This window comes from Akebia trifoliata, chromosome 1 (genome assembly GCF_017979445.1).
Source record: "Akebia trifoliata isolate Shusen 1 chromosome 1, ASM1797944v1, whole genome shotgun sequence".
In the NCBI taxonomy this organism is placed as follows: Eukaryota; Viridiplantae; Streptophyta; class Magnoliopsida; order Ranunculales; family Lardizabalaceae; genus Akebia; species Akebia trifoliata.
The window spans coordinates 27,940,400-27,956,423 of NC_141375.1; the positions used below are offsets into that span (position 1 = coordinate 27,940,400).

Here is a 16,024-nt window from a genome sequence, read left to right on the forward strand (position 1 = left end):
GCCTGATTGATTCAGCTGCCAGAATCTGCTGTCAACTTCTGCTGCCAGAATCTGCTGTCAGCTTCTGCTGCCAGAATCTGCTGTTAGAATCTGTTGCCAGAATCTGAAACACTGAAAAGCTTGCTTGATAGAGCTTTCTAAAAGTGCTGTGCTGTCAGAATCTGCTGTCAGAATCTAGTAATTACTGCTTGATACAGCTTCAAGAATTTGCTGTGTTAGGGTAAAATGACCAAAATACCCTTAAGGTTGATAATGCACCCAGAATGCATTAAAAATGATCAGAATACCCCTATAAATAGATAATTACACTAAATATATATAAATATAAATATAATAAAATTATATAAAAATTAAAATAATTATTATTTTAATTTTTAAATGTCTATAGAAATTAGAAAAAAATTTATAATTCTATAGAAATTTCGGCAGCATCTCCTTAAAAAAATGGACATATGGAATTTTCCTGATAAACAAAATACCTGCATAATACACAATCCAAAATTCACATTGTACATAACACATCCACATTACATCGTATATATTAGTTGATCTTAACAAAACTAAGTTGATAATTGTCATAAAATAGTCATTTAATTTTAATTTCTAACAAAACAGCCCATGTGTATCATTTGGCATGTATCACAAGTGGGTAAAATCGCCTTACACTATCAACAACTAATGCATGACTTACCATGAGGCTAAGTGCAATGTTGCAGTGTTGTGAATGTAATGGGATTTACAACAAAAGTAATTGTGATGGAACATTAAAACAGTCATAAGAAAAAAAGAGAAAATGCACGGATGTAATATTCGCAATTTTGGTGAAATAAGACCATGTTGAAAGTAATATAACATTCCAAAATGCATGGAAATGTGTCAATTAAATCCCACTCTAGCCCTACCATAACCCATCGAAGAAAATTCAATCATTGTGTAACTAAGGTTGGATCGGATTACCAAAACACAACAATGATATTAGAATCTCATATTCATCTTAACAATAACAAAATATTGAACAAGATACTTAAATCTATTTGAAAACAAACAGAAATTTATTTCAATGCTAAGCAAGCAGAAATATTTTCAATGCAAAGCAATCGGAGTTTTGGTTATTTAATATAACTAAGGGAGTTTTGGTTATTTAATATAAAAAAATCCTAAAGGAATTACTTTAAAAAGGAAAGTAATTTAGACAAACATACACCTCTACGTTTAAGTGAATATTTGAGATGCACCCTTGGTTTTCAAATACCCTTAGATGTCTTTAGCAAGGCCACTATATTTATATCTAAATCTATAATCAAGTTAAACTAATAAAAATATCTATCCTAAAGAGTAAATTTCACTAAGGTATGAAACAAACAAAAGCTATTTTGTAAAGTTATATCATAAAATATCAACATTTAAAGATTTTGAAATAATCCATGTAATATCCAATCGTATCTTTCTAGTTGTTCTCTCTGACATGAAGCCAAGTTTGCATTTGTTTGTTTCTTGTATTATTCTTTTCTACATGACCCTATTCCACAATAGGTAGTGCAATTCCGCACATCTCCCTATCCTTTAAAATAGGTGTCAAATTTTTTTCCCATAATTGACATCCAAATATTAATCTTTCTACCATTTAGATCAGATTTCATTAATCTTTCCAACAAAGGGGAAAAACAAAATAAATAAATAAAAACCCTTCATAGGTTAGATGCTCCAAAAGAAAAAGGTAAAAGTAAGCAAAAGTCCTTCATGAAAATTTCAATAATCATCCAAAATTTGAGAAAAGTAAGCAAATCCCTTCATGGGTTAACCTCCAAAAAGGGAAAATTAAGCAAAAATCCTTCATAGGAAATTACCAAGTGTAGCCTTCATGGGTACTTCAAAAATTGATCCAACAAAAAGAAAACAAAACAATATAACAGAATCTCACCTTTATCCTTGTATTTGGTGTAAAGCTCAGTCAATTGGGTATAATTGGTATCCACTGTTCAGCTCCAAACACAATCCCATTAATATTCAGAAAAACCAAAATAAATAAATAAATAAGATTGATGAACAACCCATTTTTGAAAAATAAAGTACCATTTGAAAGCAACGTTACCAACAACAATAATCTTCCCTTTGTAAATGTTGAGATCAACATCCTTCCCTTTACAATCCTGAAGAGAAAATCCCATAATTTCAAAGAACCCATATGCGTGCAAGTGATGAATTTTCATACAGAGAGACAGAGAAAAAAAAATTGAAATTGAAATTGAAATCTGATAAAATTAACTTACCTTGACTGTGAAATCATGGAGGGACTGATCTAAGGTAGATGATTGAGAAGCACCCATACTAAATCAAGGGTTTGTATGGCAGAGAGAGAGAGAGAGAGAGAGAGAGAGAGAGAGAGGGAGAGACTTTAGGAGAAGAGGAGAAGACGACGACGTCGGTGTCCGAGGGTTCTATCGAGAACGACGTTGCTGTGTGAGGGTTCTGTCAAAGAAGAGACGAAGAGAAATCGATGTTGCTGTGTGAGGGTTCTGTCGAAGAAGAGACGAAGAGAAATCGATGTTGCTGTGAGGGTTCTGTCGAAGAAACGAAGAGAAGAGTTAAAAAAAACGAAGGGTAATAACGTCTTTTCACATGAGACGTTTTTCGGTAATTCGTGTCTCCCGCAAACGCAAATAGAAAAAGCTCTAAAATTCCGCTTTTCACATTTACGTTTATAAACGCAATTTCGTAACGCAAACTCGGTAAAACAAAAGGCAAATGATTACGGTCCGTTTGATTCAGCTTCAAAACGCCGCGTTTTGACGCAAACGCCGGTAAAATTGCGTTTTGTAGCGCAATCAATCGCCCCCTTAGTGTCATCACCTAAAGATTTTATCAACTAAGTTAGTTGGCATGAACCTAATTATTCATACTTTGTTTTATTCATCTTTTATTATAGGATCATAAATCTATTTATACATAATATAATATGTACATCCAGATTAAAATTTAATAGCTGGATGGGCTGGGTATTGTTTGACCGGGTCAAGATGTGGCTTTCAAAGGTTGACTTATTTTTTTTTTATTTTTTTTAAATCCAGTCTTATCTTTGTGGACTAAAGGCCCTAATCCCTGGCGACCGGGCTTAATTGACGGTTTGACATCTCCACCAATAACGATTCTTAGACGTATATTTTATGCCTGAAATTGATTATTTATTTATTTTTAATTAAATCTCAGCTTGTCTGTTGTCACCAAGGTTTTTAAGAACGGAGTCATTTGCAGTCCTTGCGAAGCTTTCCACGTAAAAATTAAAAAAGTGTCTTGATCTTATCCGATATGAGATGACCAAGCCTGAGTCATCTCGAAGCATCAGTGCATCGAACGATTACTAAGCCACCATCCGACGGATTAGGAATATAAGAAAATTAAAAATAAATAAAAACTAAGACATCCGTGCATAATGATAAACAAGTACGCCAAGTGGCAATTATTTGATAGGACAATTCACTGAAATTCAATTACCCTTGGATCTACTAAATCATTATCATCTAAGTAGAACGAAAATAAGGATAATTTGGTCATTTACAGTATAAACCCCAAATATTCCAAGGACAATTTGGTCATTTATTGTACAAAACCCGTTCTCCCTTTCGCTCGCATTTCGTTCTCCAGTCGAACCTTCTCTCTCTCTCAGAAGAAAAAGGACAAAAATAAAGGAGAAAAAAGCTCCAAATGCATCCACAACAAGCTAAGCCGGACTCACCTCGTCCGACGGGAATCATCCAACCGTCCTCCCCACGCTTCCATCTCTCTACAACCAGTACCCCAACATCTGGGGCCCACCGTAAGATCGCGATAGCCGTCGATCTTAGCGACGAAAGTGCCCACGCAGTGAAATGGGCGGTTCAGAATTATCTCCGACCTGGTGACGCCGTGATCCTCCTCCACGTCAGACCAACAAGTGTCCTGTACGGAGCCGATTGGGGATCCATAGATCTGTCGGTAGAAACAGATGAAGAATCCCAACAGAAGCTTGAAGATGATTTCGATGCCTTCACGAACACTAAAGCTACAGATCTTGCTCAGCCACTTGTAGAGGCACAGATCCCCTTTAAGCTTCATATAGTGAAGGATCACGACATGAAGGAGAGGCTTTGTTTGGAGGTTGAGAGGTTAGGGTTGAGTGCTGTAATTATGGGAAGTCGAGGGTTTGGAGCTTCTAAGAGGAATATCAAGGCAAGGCTTGGAAGCGTTAGCGATTACTGTGTGCATCACTGCGTATGTCCTGTTGTGGTGGTTCGGTATCCTGATGAGAAGGATGGAGCAGCTGATACTGTGGTGGGGTCAGAGATGTCTGTAGAAAAGGAGGTGGAGCTTCATCCGGTACTGGAAGAGGAGCAAGAATATCACGACGCCTCTGATGAACATAAAGGTAAAGCTTTACAAATTTCAATTGGTTTTGTTGATCTCTAGTATTCAGTAGTTTTATTTTTTTGGGTGGTGGTGGATTGATAAAAAAGATGGTTTTTTCACAAGGGCTTCTGCTTTAAGTTACCATGAATCTTTGATTAGTGGATGGTTGGGTTTTACACGTTTCTTACTCATTGAACCGAATTTTGTATTTTATTTTTATTTTGGGGGGAGGGGAGGGGGTTGGATTGATAAAAAGATGGGTTTCTTCTCATATGGGTTTCAGCTTTAGTTATCATGAATCTTTGGGGGTGGGGTGGATTGATAAAAAAGATGGGTTTCTGTTATAATGAATCTTTGATTAGTGGTAGGGTTTTACAATTTACATGTTCCTTAATTATTGAACCCCCTTTTTTGGGGGGTGGGGGGTTGTTCAAAAGATTTTGGCTCGTGGTTTTTCAAATTCAATTCTTAATTGTCTAGGACTTGACATGTTTGTTAATTAATTGGACAAAAATGCAGTTTTTGTTGTTGTTGGTGTTTGGTGGTAGTGTTTTTTTTGTTTATTAGTAAAGAGATGTTATTGAGAAAATGCGCGGTGGAGGTGACCAATGTTTTCAGACTCTAGGCGTGAGGCAAGGCACGAGTCTAGGCAGTGCCTCGAGGCGTAAAGCGTAAGCATCACATACATTTTTTTTTTTATAACTACAAAGATTTTATAAATATCAAAAGAAGGAAAGGGGACCGACATAGCCTTGAGAATGAAAGCAAAAAACAAGAGTTTGCTAGTTACATAAGCTATCCCATACAAAAACAAAGTCCTCAAACGAAAATCCAGAGAAGTCCTTGCTTAACTTCGCCCAAAAAAACAGCAACCCTAAAATCTCCATGTACACCGTATGTGAATTGTTCTCCTTGCTTTGGAGCACCATGTTGTTTCTCTCTTTCCAAGGACGGCAACCTATGGCCGAAGGAAGAATAGCCCAAATGTGCCTTTTTCTACGAGAGAAGATGTTGCAAGCCCAACCTTCTAACATCAAATGGAAGTTTTTCGGGAAAACCCAACACATGATATTTTTATAAATAATATAATATTAATAAACTAAAAATTAAGATAGCCAATGCATATTTAAAAAAATTCAAATCCACACAATTGAAATTTAAGTTTTAATCCATTACATTAAATAATAATATAAAATATTATCACTTTATATTTTGAATAGTTGAATGTTTCTAGAGATCATCACTTTTCAATAATTTCATCTGTATAATACTAAATACTACAAAAAAAATTATTTACAAATCAACTTAACTCAACGATTTTCTTTGTACACATTACTATTTTGTATTCAAATTCATTTTTAAGTGTTCTAATTAGATGTGTCCTAGCAATAATAAAGAATAGAAGTAATATATATATATATATATAGGGTCCCGTTCAGCACCCTAAGCTTTACCACACACTTTAACAAATGTGTTTTGTCCTACATGGGTTAGAAGTTTTGGAATGGGCTGGTTTTTTGTGAGGATGATCTCTATGGTGAGGAGATCATCCTCACCAAAAATCAGCTCATTCCAAAACTTTTAACCCCATCAAAAATGGTTTACAAAAAATGGACGGTCCACGATTTTTCAACGTGTAAACATGGGGCTAAACATTTCGGAATGGGCTGATTTTTGGGGAGGATGATCTTCTAATCATAGAGATCATCCTCACCAAAAATCAGCCCATTCCAAAACTTCTAACCCATGTAGGACAAAAAACGTTTGTTAAAGTGTGTGGTAAAACTTAGGGTGCTGAACATTTCCCATATATATATATATATAAACAATGTACTAATAATAATTTTTCAAAATATGGGTTAGAAGTTTCGGATTGAGCTGATTTTTTGTGAGGGTGATCTCTATGATGAGAAGATCATCCTAAAAAGAAATCAGTCCAATCTGAAACTTCTAACCCCATCAAAAGTGATTTTGAATGTGGACCGTCGGTTTTTTACCAATAATTTGTAAACCTCTTTTGATGGGCTTAGAACTTTCAAATTGGGCTGATTTTTTGTGAGGATGATCTTCTCATCATAGAGACCATCCTCACAAAAAATCAGTTCAATCTGAAACTTCTAACCCATATTTTGCAAAACCATTGTTTTTACATGTCCCATGATCCGTCCCATATATATATATAATCTTCCTCAGATAACAGAAAAGAAATAAAGAAGTGAACTATCAAGAAAAGAATAACAAAAATGAGAAAGAAATTCTATTTAAAAAACAAATAATGTGAGGCGTGTGCCTTGGCTAAAACGTGTATGCCTCACATTGAGGCATATGCCTTTTACGTGCCTCATGGTTTGAAGTGCAAGTTTTGACTGATTTAAGGTTTCAATCTTATGCCTCAAGGCGTTTTCAATAAGCCTCATCATGAGGCATGCCTCGAGGGGGAAGCCTCACATGCCTCTAAAAACACTGGAGGTGACCATACCCAAACAAGGAAAGTACAAACATGAAAACAAAAGCAGAAAAGCTGATGGACATCACATTACATACCGATCTATTACAAACCCACTCTCATCTACCCACAAGATCCTTGAAGAAGATATCTCTTTAGGTTCCTCGAAAATCATACACCAAAGGAAGAGAAGTCCCGAAATTGACATAACGATCTCATGATACGGATTCTTGTTGAGTTAGACACTTCTTGACCTTTCTTTGTTTTTATCTCAGGGCAATGATATTACCACACCATAATTGAATAGATGTTATAGTCACAAAACTTCATTTTATATAGAATCACACCATACATTTTTGTTTTTCAATCAGCATAAAACACTGAAGTATAGTGGCATTAAAATGGCACACCTACTTGTGGCTTAAACATTTCTCTAACATTTATTCTTTGTGGCAGATGCTTAAGAATACTTGAGATTATGGCATAGTCCTCTCAAATCCAGGTGACATATACATACATTTTTATTTTGAAAATCTTAGTGTGTTTTTATTTTTGAACTTTTCTAGTTTGCAACTATTTTTTTGCTATGCCTTCATGATTCCTGGAATATTTGTTGGGACTCTCCCTCCTTAATGGCCCATTACCAGTTTACCACAAGCATGCCATGGCCTTCATTATTGCTTGATATTATATAACACACCCTCATTTCAGTATACCAAAACCTTTGCAGACTTCCATATGTTTTGATGAGTTACATCGAATGCATACAAAGTCATTTGATCTCCCTATGGGTATTGATCTGGCTTATATGTTGTGGCACATTGCACATACCATGTGTTCAGTAGAGGCATCTTAGTAGTTTGTTATGTTCCATTACTTCAGTTTACATTCCCTAGTTTAATTTCACATGCTTTCTCTATGCTTCAATTTGTTGTTCATGATTATGTTTACTTCTCTGTTTGATATGTATGTCATCTGAAGTGGTTTTTTTTTTCTCAGCCTTTTCATTTGTGTTCATGAAGTTAAGGTGCTTGAGTCAACAAAGGCTAGGGAAGATGAGATCTTTAAGAAGCAATGAGATGTTCTTGGTGGAATTGGATTCATGCCATGTAAATTGATGGTGGTAATGTTGTTGTTTACTATCTATCTCTCCACTTGCTCTACTTCTTGTGAAACTGCCTTTTACAATCTCACATAATATACTGTGTGGTGATTGGTGATGGGGTATTTATATGGTGTTGAGGTCCCTGGGATTCTTGTAGGTCAAAAAGTTTTTTAATTGCTTTCTCCTTGAAATATTTGGTCTTATTGTTGGGAGTTCTCCACTCCATGAACCATCCTTTTGATTTGTTGTACTTGTATTAAAAATGTTATACTTTGCTTAGTTCACTTGTCATACCGCCATGATCTCATAGAATGAACACATTAGAGGGATCAAACACCATACAAATTGTTAAGAAAACAGGTGCAATCGAAAAACAAAAACGAATCGAAAAACAAACACAAGATGCAATCACGCAAAGAAACATAGAGATTTTACATGGTTCCCTCAGGATTGAGGTACATCCACTGATCACACTTACCAGCGTGAAGGCGTGGCCTGATTTACACACGGATGAACTTTTTAAAATTTGCTTTTGCAATTCTGGTAGTCTCAAATGTTAGGATCCCACTTATACAATTTATTTGTCCTATAATCGATGTAACTATTGACTTGGGTGAAGCTCATTTTAGAATAGAACCGATTCAATCAAATATCCAACATTGACTTGCCATCCTTTCGGTTAGTTTTTTAATTAGATTTTGTATACAACTAAGCACGGATGTTCAGATATCAGGAGAACAGTTTTAATGAGCAAATTATTTGTTGATGTAAATAAATAAATATTTAGGCCTTGTTTGTACACTTCAAATCATTTGCAAATGCAAGAAAATTTCTATAATCACTTCTATGGGTGCTTGGTGAAGTAAAGCAAATGATTTGCATGAATTATCTAATTTCTTAAGGAATTTTCGCAAATTATTTGCAGCGCTGTGCATTGCCCTGTCTATCTTTCAATAGTTCCAAATGATCAAGCTTAAGTAAATGGGTACAATCATTCTATTACGACAACAATAACAACTTCTGATATAAAACTTATTAATCTATATGCGCACCTTTAACCTCTTATAAAAAGCCTTTAACCTCTTATCAAAAACCCTTGATTTTTTCTCCTCAAACTTGTCTGTTCAATATCTTTGGTGAATATTTTCTCTTTTTCAACCTCAAAATCCTCTCTTTTCAACTTTCAAACCTCAATAACAAGTTATAAGAAGCTGAAGATGATGGATTTTTTTCCCCAATAATTTCTAGCAAGAGGTTAAAGATGAGGTTGAATGAATATATATATATGTATATATATGTAGGTCAGGATCAAGGGGCATGTGAAAAAACATATGTAAAAACAGTGCAATATTAATAAATTTTCAAAATATGGTTAGAAGTTTCGGATTGAGCTGATATTTTGTGAGGATGATCTCTATGATGGGAAGATCATCTGAAACAAAAAATCAGTCCAATCTGAAACTTCTAACCCCATTAAAAGTGATTTAGAATGTGGATTGCTGATTTTTTGTCAATTTTTATCAATAATTTGTAAATCACTTTTGATGGGTTTAGAAATTTTAGATTGAGCTGATTTTTTGTGAGGATGATCTTCTCATCATAGTGACCATCCTCGCAAAAAATCAGCTCAATCTAAAACCTCTAACTCATATTTTGAAAAATCATTGTTTTTACATATGTCCCTTGAACCACCCCTATATATGAATAATGCTGAAGTGACCTCAGGCTGGAATCAAATATCACATTTCTTTGACGTGAAAGTGTATGGGAACAATAGATGCTTTTTATCGAGATACAATTGAAAAAGTATATATGGTTCCTATTCACTTTAACGTCAAGAAATGCGATATGAGATTCCAGCCTGAGGTTACTCTCTCTCTCTCTCTATATATATATATAGAGGGCCCTGTTCAGCACCAAACATTTTGGCCAACATTTTAGCCAACCATTTTTGTCCTCTACATGGGTTAGAAGTTTTGGAATGGACTGATTTTTGGTTAGGATGATCTCTATGATTAGAAGATCATCCTCACCAAAAATCAACCTATTGCAAAACTTTTAACCCATGTAGGACAAAACACGTTTGTTAAAGTGTAGGGTAATTGTCCTACATGGGTTAGAAGTTTTGGAATGGGCTGATTTTTGGTCAGGATGATCTCTATGATTAGAAGATCATCTTCACTAAAAATCAACTTATTCCAAAACTTTTAACCCATGTAGGACAAAACACGTTTGTTAAAGTGTAGGGACAAAACACGTTTGTTAAAGTGTAGGGTAAAGCTTAGGGTGGGGAATGGGACCTTATATATATATATGGGTTGGGTTTTGTAGATACAAAGCTACTCATAAAGCTACAACATTTTTGTCTTATATGATTAAAAAGATTCGGAATAAGCTGATTTTTTTTTAGGATGATCTCTATGGTGAGGGGATCATTTTTGCAAAAACTCATCCCATTCCAAAACTTCGAACCCCATCAAAATTGATTTGCAGAAATTGGACGGTCTAAAATATTTCAACTTGTAAACATGGGGCTAAAAGTTTCATAGTAGGTTGATTTTTGGCAAGATGATCTCCTCACCATAGAGATCATTGTCACAAAAAATCAGCCCATTCCAAACATTTTTGCCCATATAAGACAAAATACATTGTAGCTTTATGAGTATACAGATCCTATATATATATATATATATATATATAGGGTCCCGTTCAGCAACAAACATTTTGGCAAAACATTTTTCAAAACATGGGTTAGAGTTTTGGAATAGGCTGATTTTTGGTGAGGATGATCTCTACAGTGAGGAGATCATCCTCACCAAAAATCAGCCCATTCCAAAACTTCTAGCCCCAGTTTACAAGTTGAAAAATCGTGGATCGTCCATTTTTTGTAAACCATTTTTGATGGGGTTAGAAGTTTTGGAATGGGCTGATTTTTGGTGATGATGATCTCCTCACCGTAGAGATCCTCCTCACCAAAAATCAGCCCATCCCAAAACCTCTAACCCATATTTTGAAAAATGTTTTGCCAAAATGTTTGTTGCTGAACATTTCCCATATATATATATATGAGTCCCGTTCGGCACCCTAAGTTTTACCACACACTTTAACAAACGCGTTTTGTCTTACATGGGTTAGAAGTTTCGGAATGAGCTGATTTTTGGTGAGGATGATCTCTATGGTGAGGAGATCATCCTCACCAAAAATCAGCTCATTCCAAAACTTCTAATCCCATCAAAATTGATTTACAAAAAATGGACGGTCCACAATTTTTCAACATGTAAACATGGGGCTAAACATTTCGGAATGGGCTGATTTTTGGGGAGGATGATCTTCTAATCATAGAGATCATCCTCACCAAAAATCAGCTCATTCCAAAACTTCTAACCCATGTAGGACAAAAAACGTTTGTTAAAGTGTGTGGTAAAACTTAGGGTGCTGAACATTTCCCTATATATATATATATATATATATATATATATATATATATATATATATAGGGGGGCGTTCAATGGCCAACTTTTTGGCAAACTTTTTGGCAAAACATTTTTCAAAACATGAGTTAGAGGTTTTGGAATGGGCTGATTTTTGGTGAGGATGATCTCTACGGTGAGGAGATCATCCTCACCAAAAATCAGCCCATTCCAAAACTTCTAACCCATGTTTACAAGTTGAAAAATCGTGGACCGTCCATTTTTTGTAAACTGTTTTTGATGGGGTTAGAAGTTTTGGAATGGGCTGATTTTTGGTGATGATGATCTCCTCACCGTAGAGATCATCCTCACCAAAAATCAGCCCATTCCAAAACCTCTAACTCAAGTTTTGAAAAATGTTTTGCCAAAAAGTTTGCTAAAAAGTTTGCCCTTGAACGCTACCCATATATATATATATATATATATGGGTCAGGTTCAAGGGCCATGTGAGAAAACATGTAAGAAAACTTTCGGCGGTAAATAAAATTTTAAAATATGGGTTAGAAATTTTAGATTGAGCTGATTTTTTGTGAGGATGATCTCTATGATGGGAAGATCATCAAAAAAAAAAAAAAATCAGCCCAATCTGAAACTTCTAACCCCATTAAAAGTGATTTAGAATGTGGACCGTCGATTTTTTTTCAATTTTTATCACTAATTTGTAAATCACTTTGATGGATTTAGAGGTTTCTGATTGAGCTGATTTTTTGTGAGGATGATCTTCTCATCATAGTGACCATCCTTGCAAAAAATCAGCTCAATCCAAAACCTCTAACCCTTATTTTGAAAAACGAAAGTTTTCTTACATGTTTTCTCACATGGCCCTTGAACCTGACCCTATATATATATGTAGGAAAATGTTCAGCAACAAACATTTTGACAAACATTTTGGCAAAACATTTTTCAAAACATGGGTTAGAGGTTTTGGAATAGGCTGATTTTTGGTGAGGATGATCTCTACAGTGAGGAGATCATCCTCACCAAAAATCAGCCCATTCCAAAACTTCTAGCCCCAGTTTACAAGTTGAAAAATCGTGGATCGTCCATTTTTTGTAAACCATTTTTGATGGGGTTAGAAGTTTTGGAATGGGCTGATTTTTGGTGATGATGATCTCCTCACCGTAGAGATCCTCCTCACCAAAAATCAGCCCATCCCAAAACCTCTAACCCATATTTTGAAAAATGTTTTGCCAAAATGTTTGTTGCTGAACATTTCCCATATATATATATATATGAGTCCCGTTCGGCACCCTAAGTTTTACCACACACTTTAACAAACGCGTTTTGTCTTACATGGGTTAGAAGTTTCGGAATGAGCTGATTTTTGGTGAGGATGATCTCTATGGTGAGGAGATCATCCTCACCAAAAATCAGCTCATTCCAAAACTTCTAATCCCATCAAAATTGATTTACAAAAAATGGACGGTCCACAATTTTTCAACATGTAAACATGGGGCTAAACATTTCGGAATGGGCTGATTTTTGGGGAGGATGATCTTCTAATCATAGAGATCATCCTCACCAAAAATCAGCTCATTCCAAAACTTCTAACCCATGTAGGACAAAAAACGTTTGTTAAAGTGTGTGGTAAAACTTAGGGTGCTGAACATTTCCCTATATATATATATATAATATATATATATATATATATATATATATAGGGGGGCGTTCAATGGCCAACTTTTTGGCAAACTTTTTGGCAAAACATTTTTCAAAACATGAGTTAGAGGTTTTGGAATGGGCTGATTTTTGGTGAGGATGATCTCTACGGTGAGGAGATCATCCTCACCAAAAATCAGCCCATTCCAAAACTTCTAACCCATGTTTACAAGTTGAAAAATCGTGGACCGTCCATTTTTTGTAAACTGTTTTTGATGGGGTTAGAAGTTTTGGAATGGGCTGATTTTTGGTGATGATGATCTCCTCACCGTAGAGATCATCCTCACCAAAATCAGCCCATTCCAAAACCTCTAACTCAAGTTTTGAAAAATGTTTTGCCAAAAAGTTTGCTAAAAAGTTTGCCCTTGAACGCTACCCATATATATATATATATATATATGGGTCAGGTTCAAGGGCCATGTGAGAAAACATGTAAGAAAACTTTCGGCGGTAAATAAAATTTTAAAATATGGGTTAGAAATTTTAGATTGAGCTGATTTTTTGTGAGGATGATCTCTATGATGGGAAGATCATCAAAAAAAAAAAAAAATCAGCCCAATCTGAAACTTCTAACCCCATTAAAAGTGATTTAGAATGTGGACCGTCGATTTTTTTTCAATTTTTATCACTAATTTGTAAATCACTTTTGATGGATTTAGAGGTTTCTGATTGAGCTGATTTTTTGTGAGGATGATCTTCTCATCATAGTGACCATCCTTGCAAAAAATCAGCTCAATCCAAAACCTCTAACCCTTATTTTGAAAAACGAAAGTTTTCTTACATGTTTTCTCACATGGCCCTTGAACCTGACCCTATATATATATGTAGGAAAATGTTCAGCAACAAACATTTTGACAAACATTTTGGCAAACACATTTTTCAAAACATGGGTTAAAGGTTTTGGAATGGGCTGATTTTTGGTGAGGATGATCTCTACGGTGAGGAGATCATCATCATCATAAATCAGCTCATTCCAAAACTTCTAACCCCATCAAAAATGATTTACAAAAAATGGACGGTCCACGATTTTTCAACTTGTAAACAGGGGCTATAAGTTTTGGAATGGGCTGATTTTTGGTGAGGATGATCTCCTCACCGTAGAGATCATCCTCACCAAAAATCAGCCCATTCCAAAACCTCTAACCCATGTTTTGAAAAATGTTTTGCCAAAATGTTTGTTGCTGAACGGGACCCATATATATATATATGGGGGGCGTTCAATGGCCAACTTTTTGGCAAAACATTTTTCAAAACATGAGTTAGAGGTTTTGGAATGGGCTGATTTTTGCTGAGGATGATCTCTATGGTGAGGAGATCATCATCATAAAAAATCAGCCCATTCCAAAACTTCTAACCCATGTTTACAAGCTGAAACATCGTGGACCGTCCTTTTTTTGTAAATTGTTTTTGATGGGGTTAGAAGTTTTGGAATGGGCTGATTTTTGGTGAGGATGATCTCCTCACCGTAGAGATCATCCTCACCAAAAATCAGCCCATTCCAAAATCTCTAACTCATGTTTTGAAAAATGTTTTGCCAAAAAGTTTGCCATTGAACGCTACCCATATATATATATAATATATATATATATATATATATATATATTATATATATATATAATATATATATATATGGGTAGCGTTCAATGGCAAACTTTTTAGCAAATTTTTTGGCAAAACATTTTTCAAAACATGAGTTAGAGATTTTGGAATGGGCTGATTTTTGGTGAGGATGATCTCTACGGTGAGGAGATCATCCTCACCAAAAATCAGCCCATTCCAAAACTTCTAACCCCATCAAAAACAGTTTACAAAAAATGGACGGTCCACAATTTTTCAGCTTGTAAACATGGGTAAGAAGTTTTGGAATGGGCTGATTTTTGGTGAAGATGATCTCCTCACCGTAGAGATCATCCTCACCAAAAATCAGCCCATTCGAAAACCTTTAACTCATGTTTTGAAAAATGTTTTGCCAAAAAGTTTGCTAAAAAGTTGGCCATTGAACGCCCCCCTATATATATATATATATTATTTACATTGTAAAAATGGGCATAAAAAGTGATTTTGCGAAAGATTTCCTAGTGGCCACCAAGCAGTAGTAAATTTCCCACTGCCAAACATTATTATTATTTGGTTCTAACTTTGAATTTACTCTCTCAACTTATCAATGCACTGGAAAAAAGTACTATAACAATTCACCTTGTTGCTAATTATTCTTGTATGTGTGTATTTTTTAAATCAACTCACTTAAGAGTCATGATAATCTGATTCCCCACTTTCACATACGCTCCCATCAAAGAACCCTGTAGATCATTTGCCTCGGGATATACAATACAAAGATTTGTGATTTTGTGTATCCTGAGGCAAATGATCTACGGTTCTGTCATGGAGCATGTTCACTCACTCTGAAATAATATGTTTGCTTTCAAAAAAATATCCTTTTAACAAAATAAACTCATGACAATAAAGAAACATTATGTGCATGGTAGAGATGAGAATGGTAGGATGAATGAGTAAATATTAATTAGGAAATTGAAATAGAAATGATTGCCTTATGAAAAATGCAGATCCTCTGGTGAGGTAAGAAATGGTCATGGTTTGATCATGTACAAAAGGGCCAATTATAGACCTTAATTAAACAGAATGGATAAGATGAACATTCTAAAAGAGCAAGAAGAACAATAAGAACACAGTATATAATTAATGGGGGGCGTTCAATGGCCAACTTTTTGGCAAAAGATTTTTCAAAACATGAGTTAGAGGTTTTGGAATGGGCTGATTTTTGGTGAGGATGATCTCTATGGTGTAGAGACCCTCCTCACCAAAAATCAGCCCATTCCAAAACCTCTAACCCCATCAAAAACAGTTTACAAAAAGTGGACAGTCCACAATTTTTCAACTAGTAAACATGGGTTAGAAGTTTTGGAATGGGCTGATTTTTGGTGAGGATGATCTCCTCACCGT

The 16,024-nt window shown here is 35.2% G+C and overlaps 1 protein-coding gene and 1 long non-coding RNA gene across 19 annotated transcripts; one reads left to right on the forward strand and one right to left on the reverse strand.

Moving 5' to 3' along the window:
* LOC147411422 (uncharacterized) lies at positions 1-2,750 on the reverse strand. Of its 10 annotated transcripts, none has more exons than XR_015181021.1 (4): positions 2,271-2,750; positions 2,074-2,150; positions 1,922-1,975; positions 1-161 (listed from the first exon to the last, which is right to left on the reverse strand). It is a non-coding gene; the product is annotated as an uncharacterized LOC147411422 (long non-coding RNA). The 10 variants fall into 10 exon arrangements; XR_015181120.1 differs by having other exon boundaries at positions 1-184; XR_015181130.1 differs by having other exon boundaries at positions 1-197.
* An 870-nt stretch (positions 2,751-3,620) lies between these two features.
* LOC147411423 (Adenine nucleotide alpha hydrolases-like superfamily protein) lies at positions 3,621-8,213 on the forward strand. 9 transcript variants are annotated; one of them, XM_086448444.1, is made up of 4 exons: positions 3,621-4,402; positions 4,985-5,054; positions 7,286-7,331; positions 7,829-8,213. In XM_086448444.1, exons 1-3 carry the CDS (start codon positions 3,703-3,705, stop codon positions 7,314-7,316), a joined length of 801 nt encoding a protein of 266 aa, XP_086304570.1. In that variant the 5' UTR covers positions 3,621-3,702; the 3' UTR covers positions 7,317-7,331; positions 7,829-8,213. The 9 variants fall into 9 exon arrangements, with proteins under 9 accessions (XP_086304570.1, XP_086304577.1, XP_086304586.1 ...); XM_086448451.1 differs by having other exon boundaries at positions 7,852-8,213; XM_086448460.1 differs by having other exon boundaries at positions 7,857-8,213.
* Positions 8,214-16,024: the final 7,811 nt, after the last annotated feature.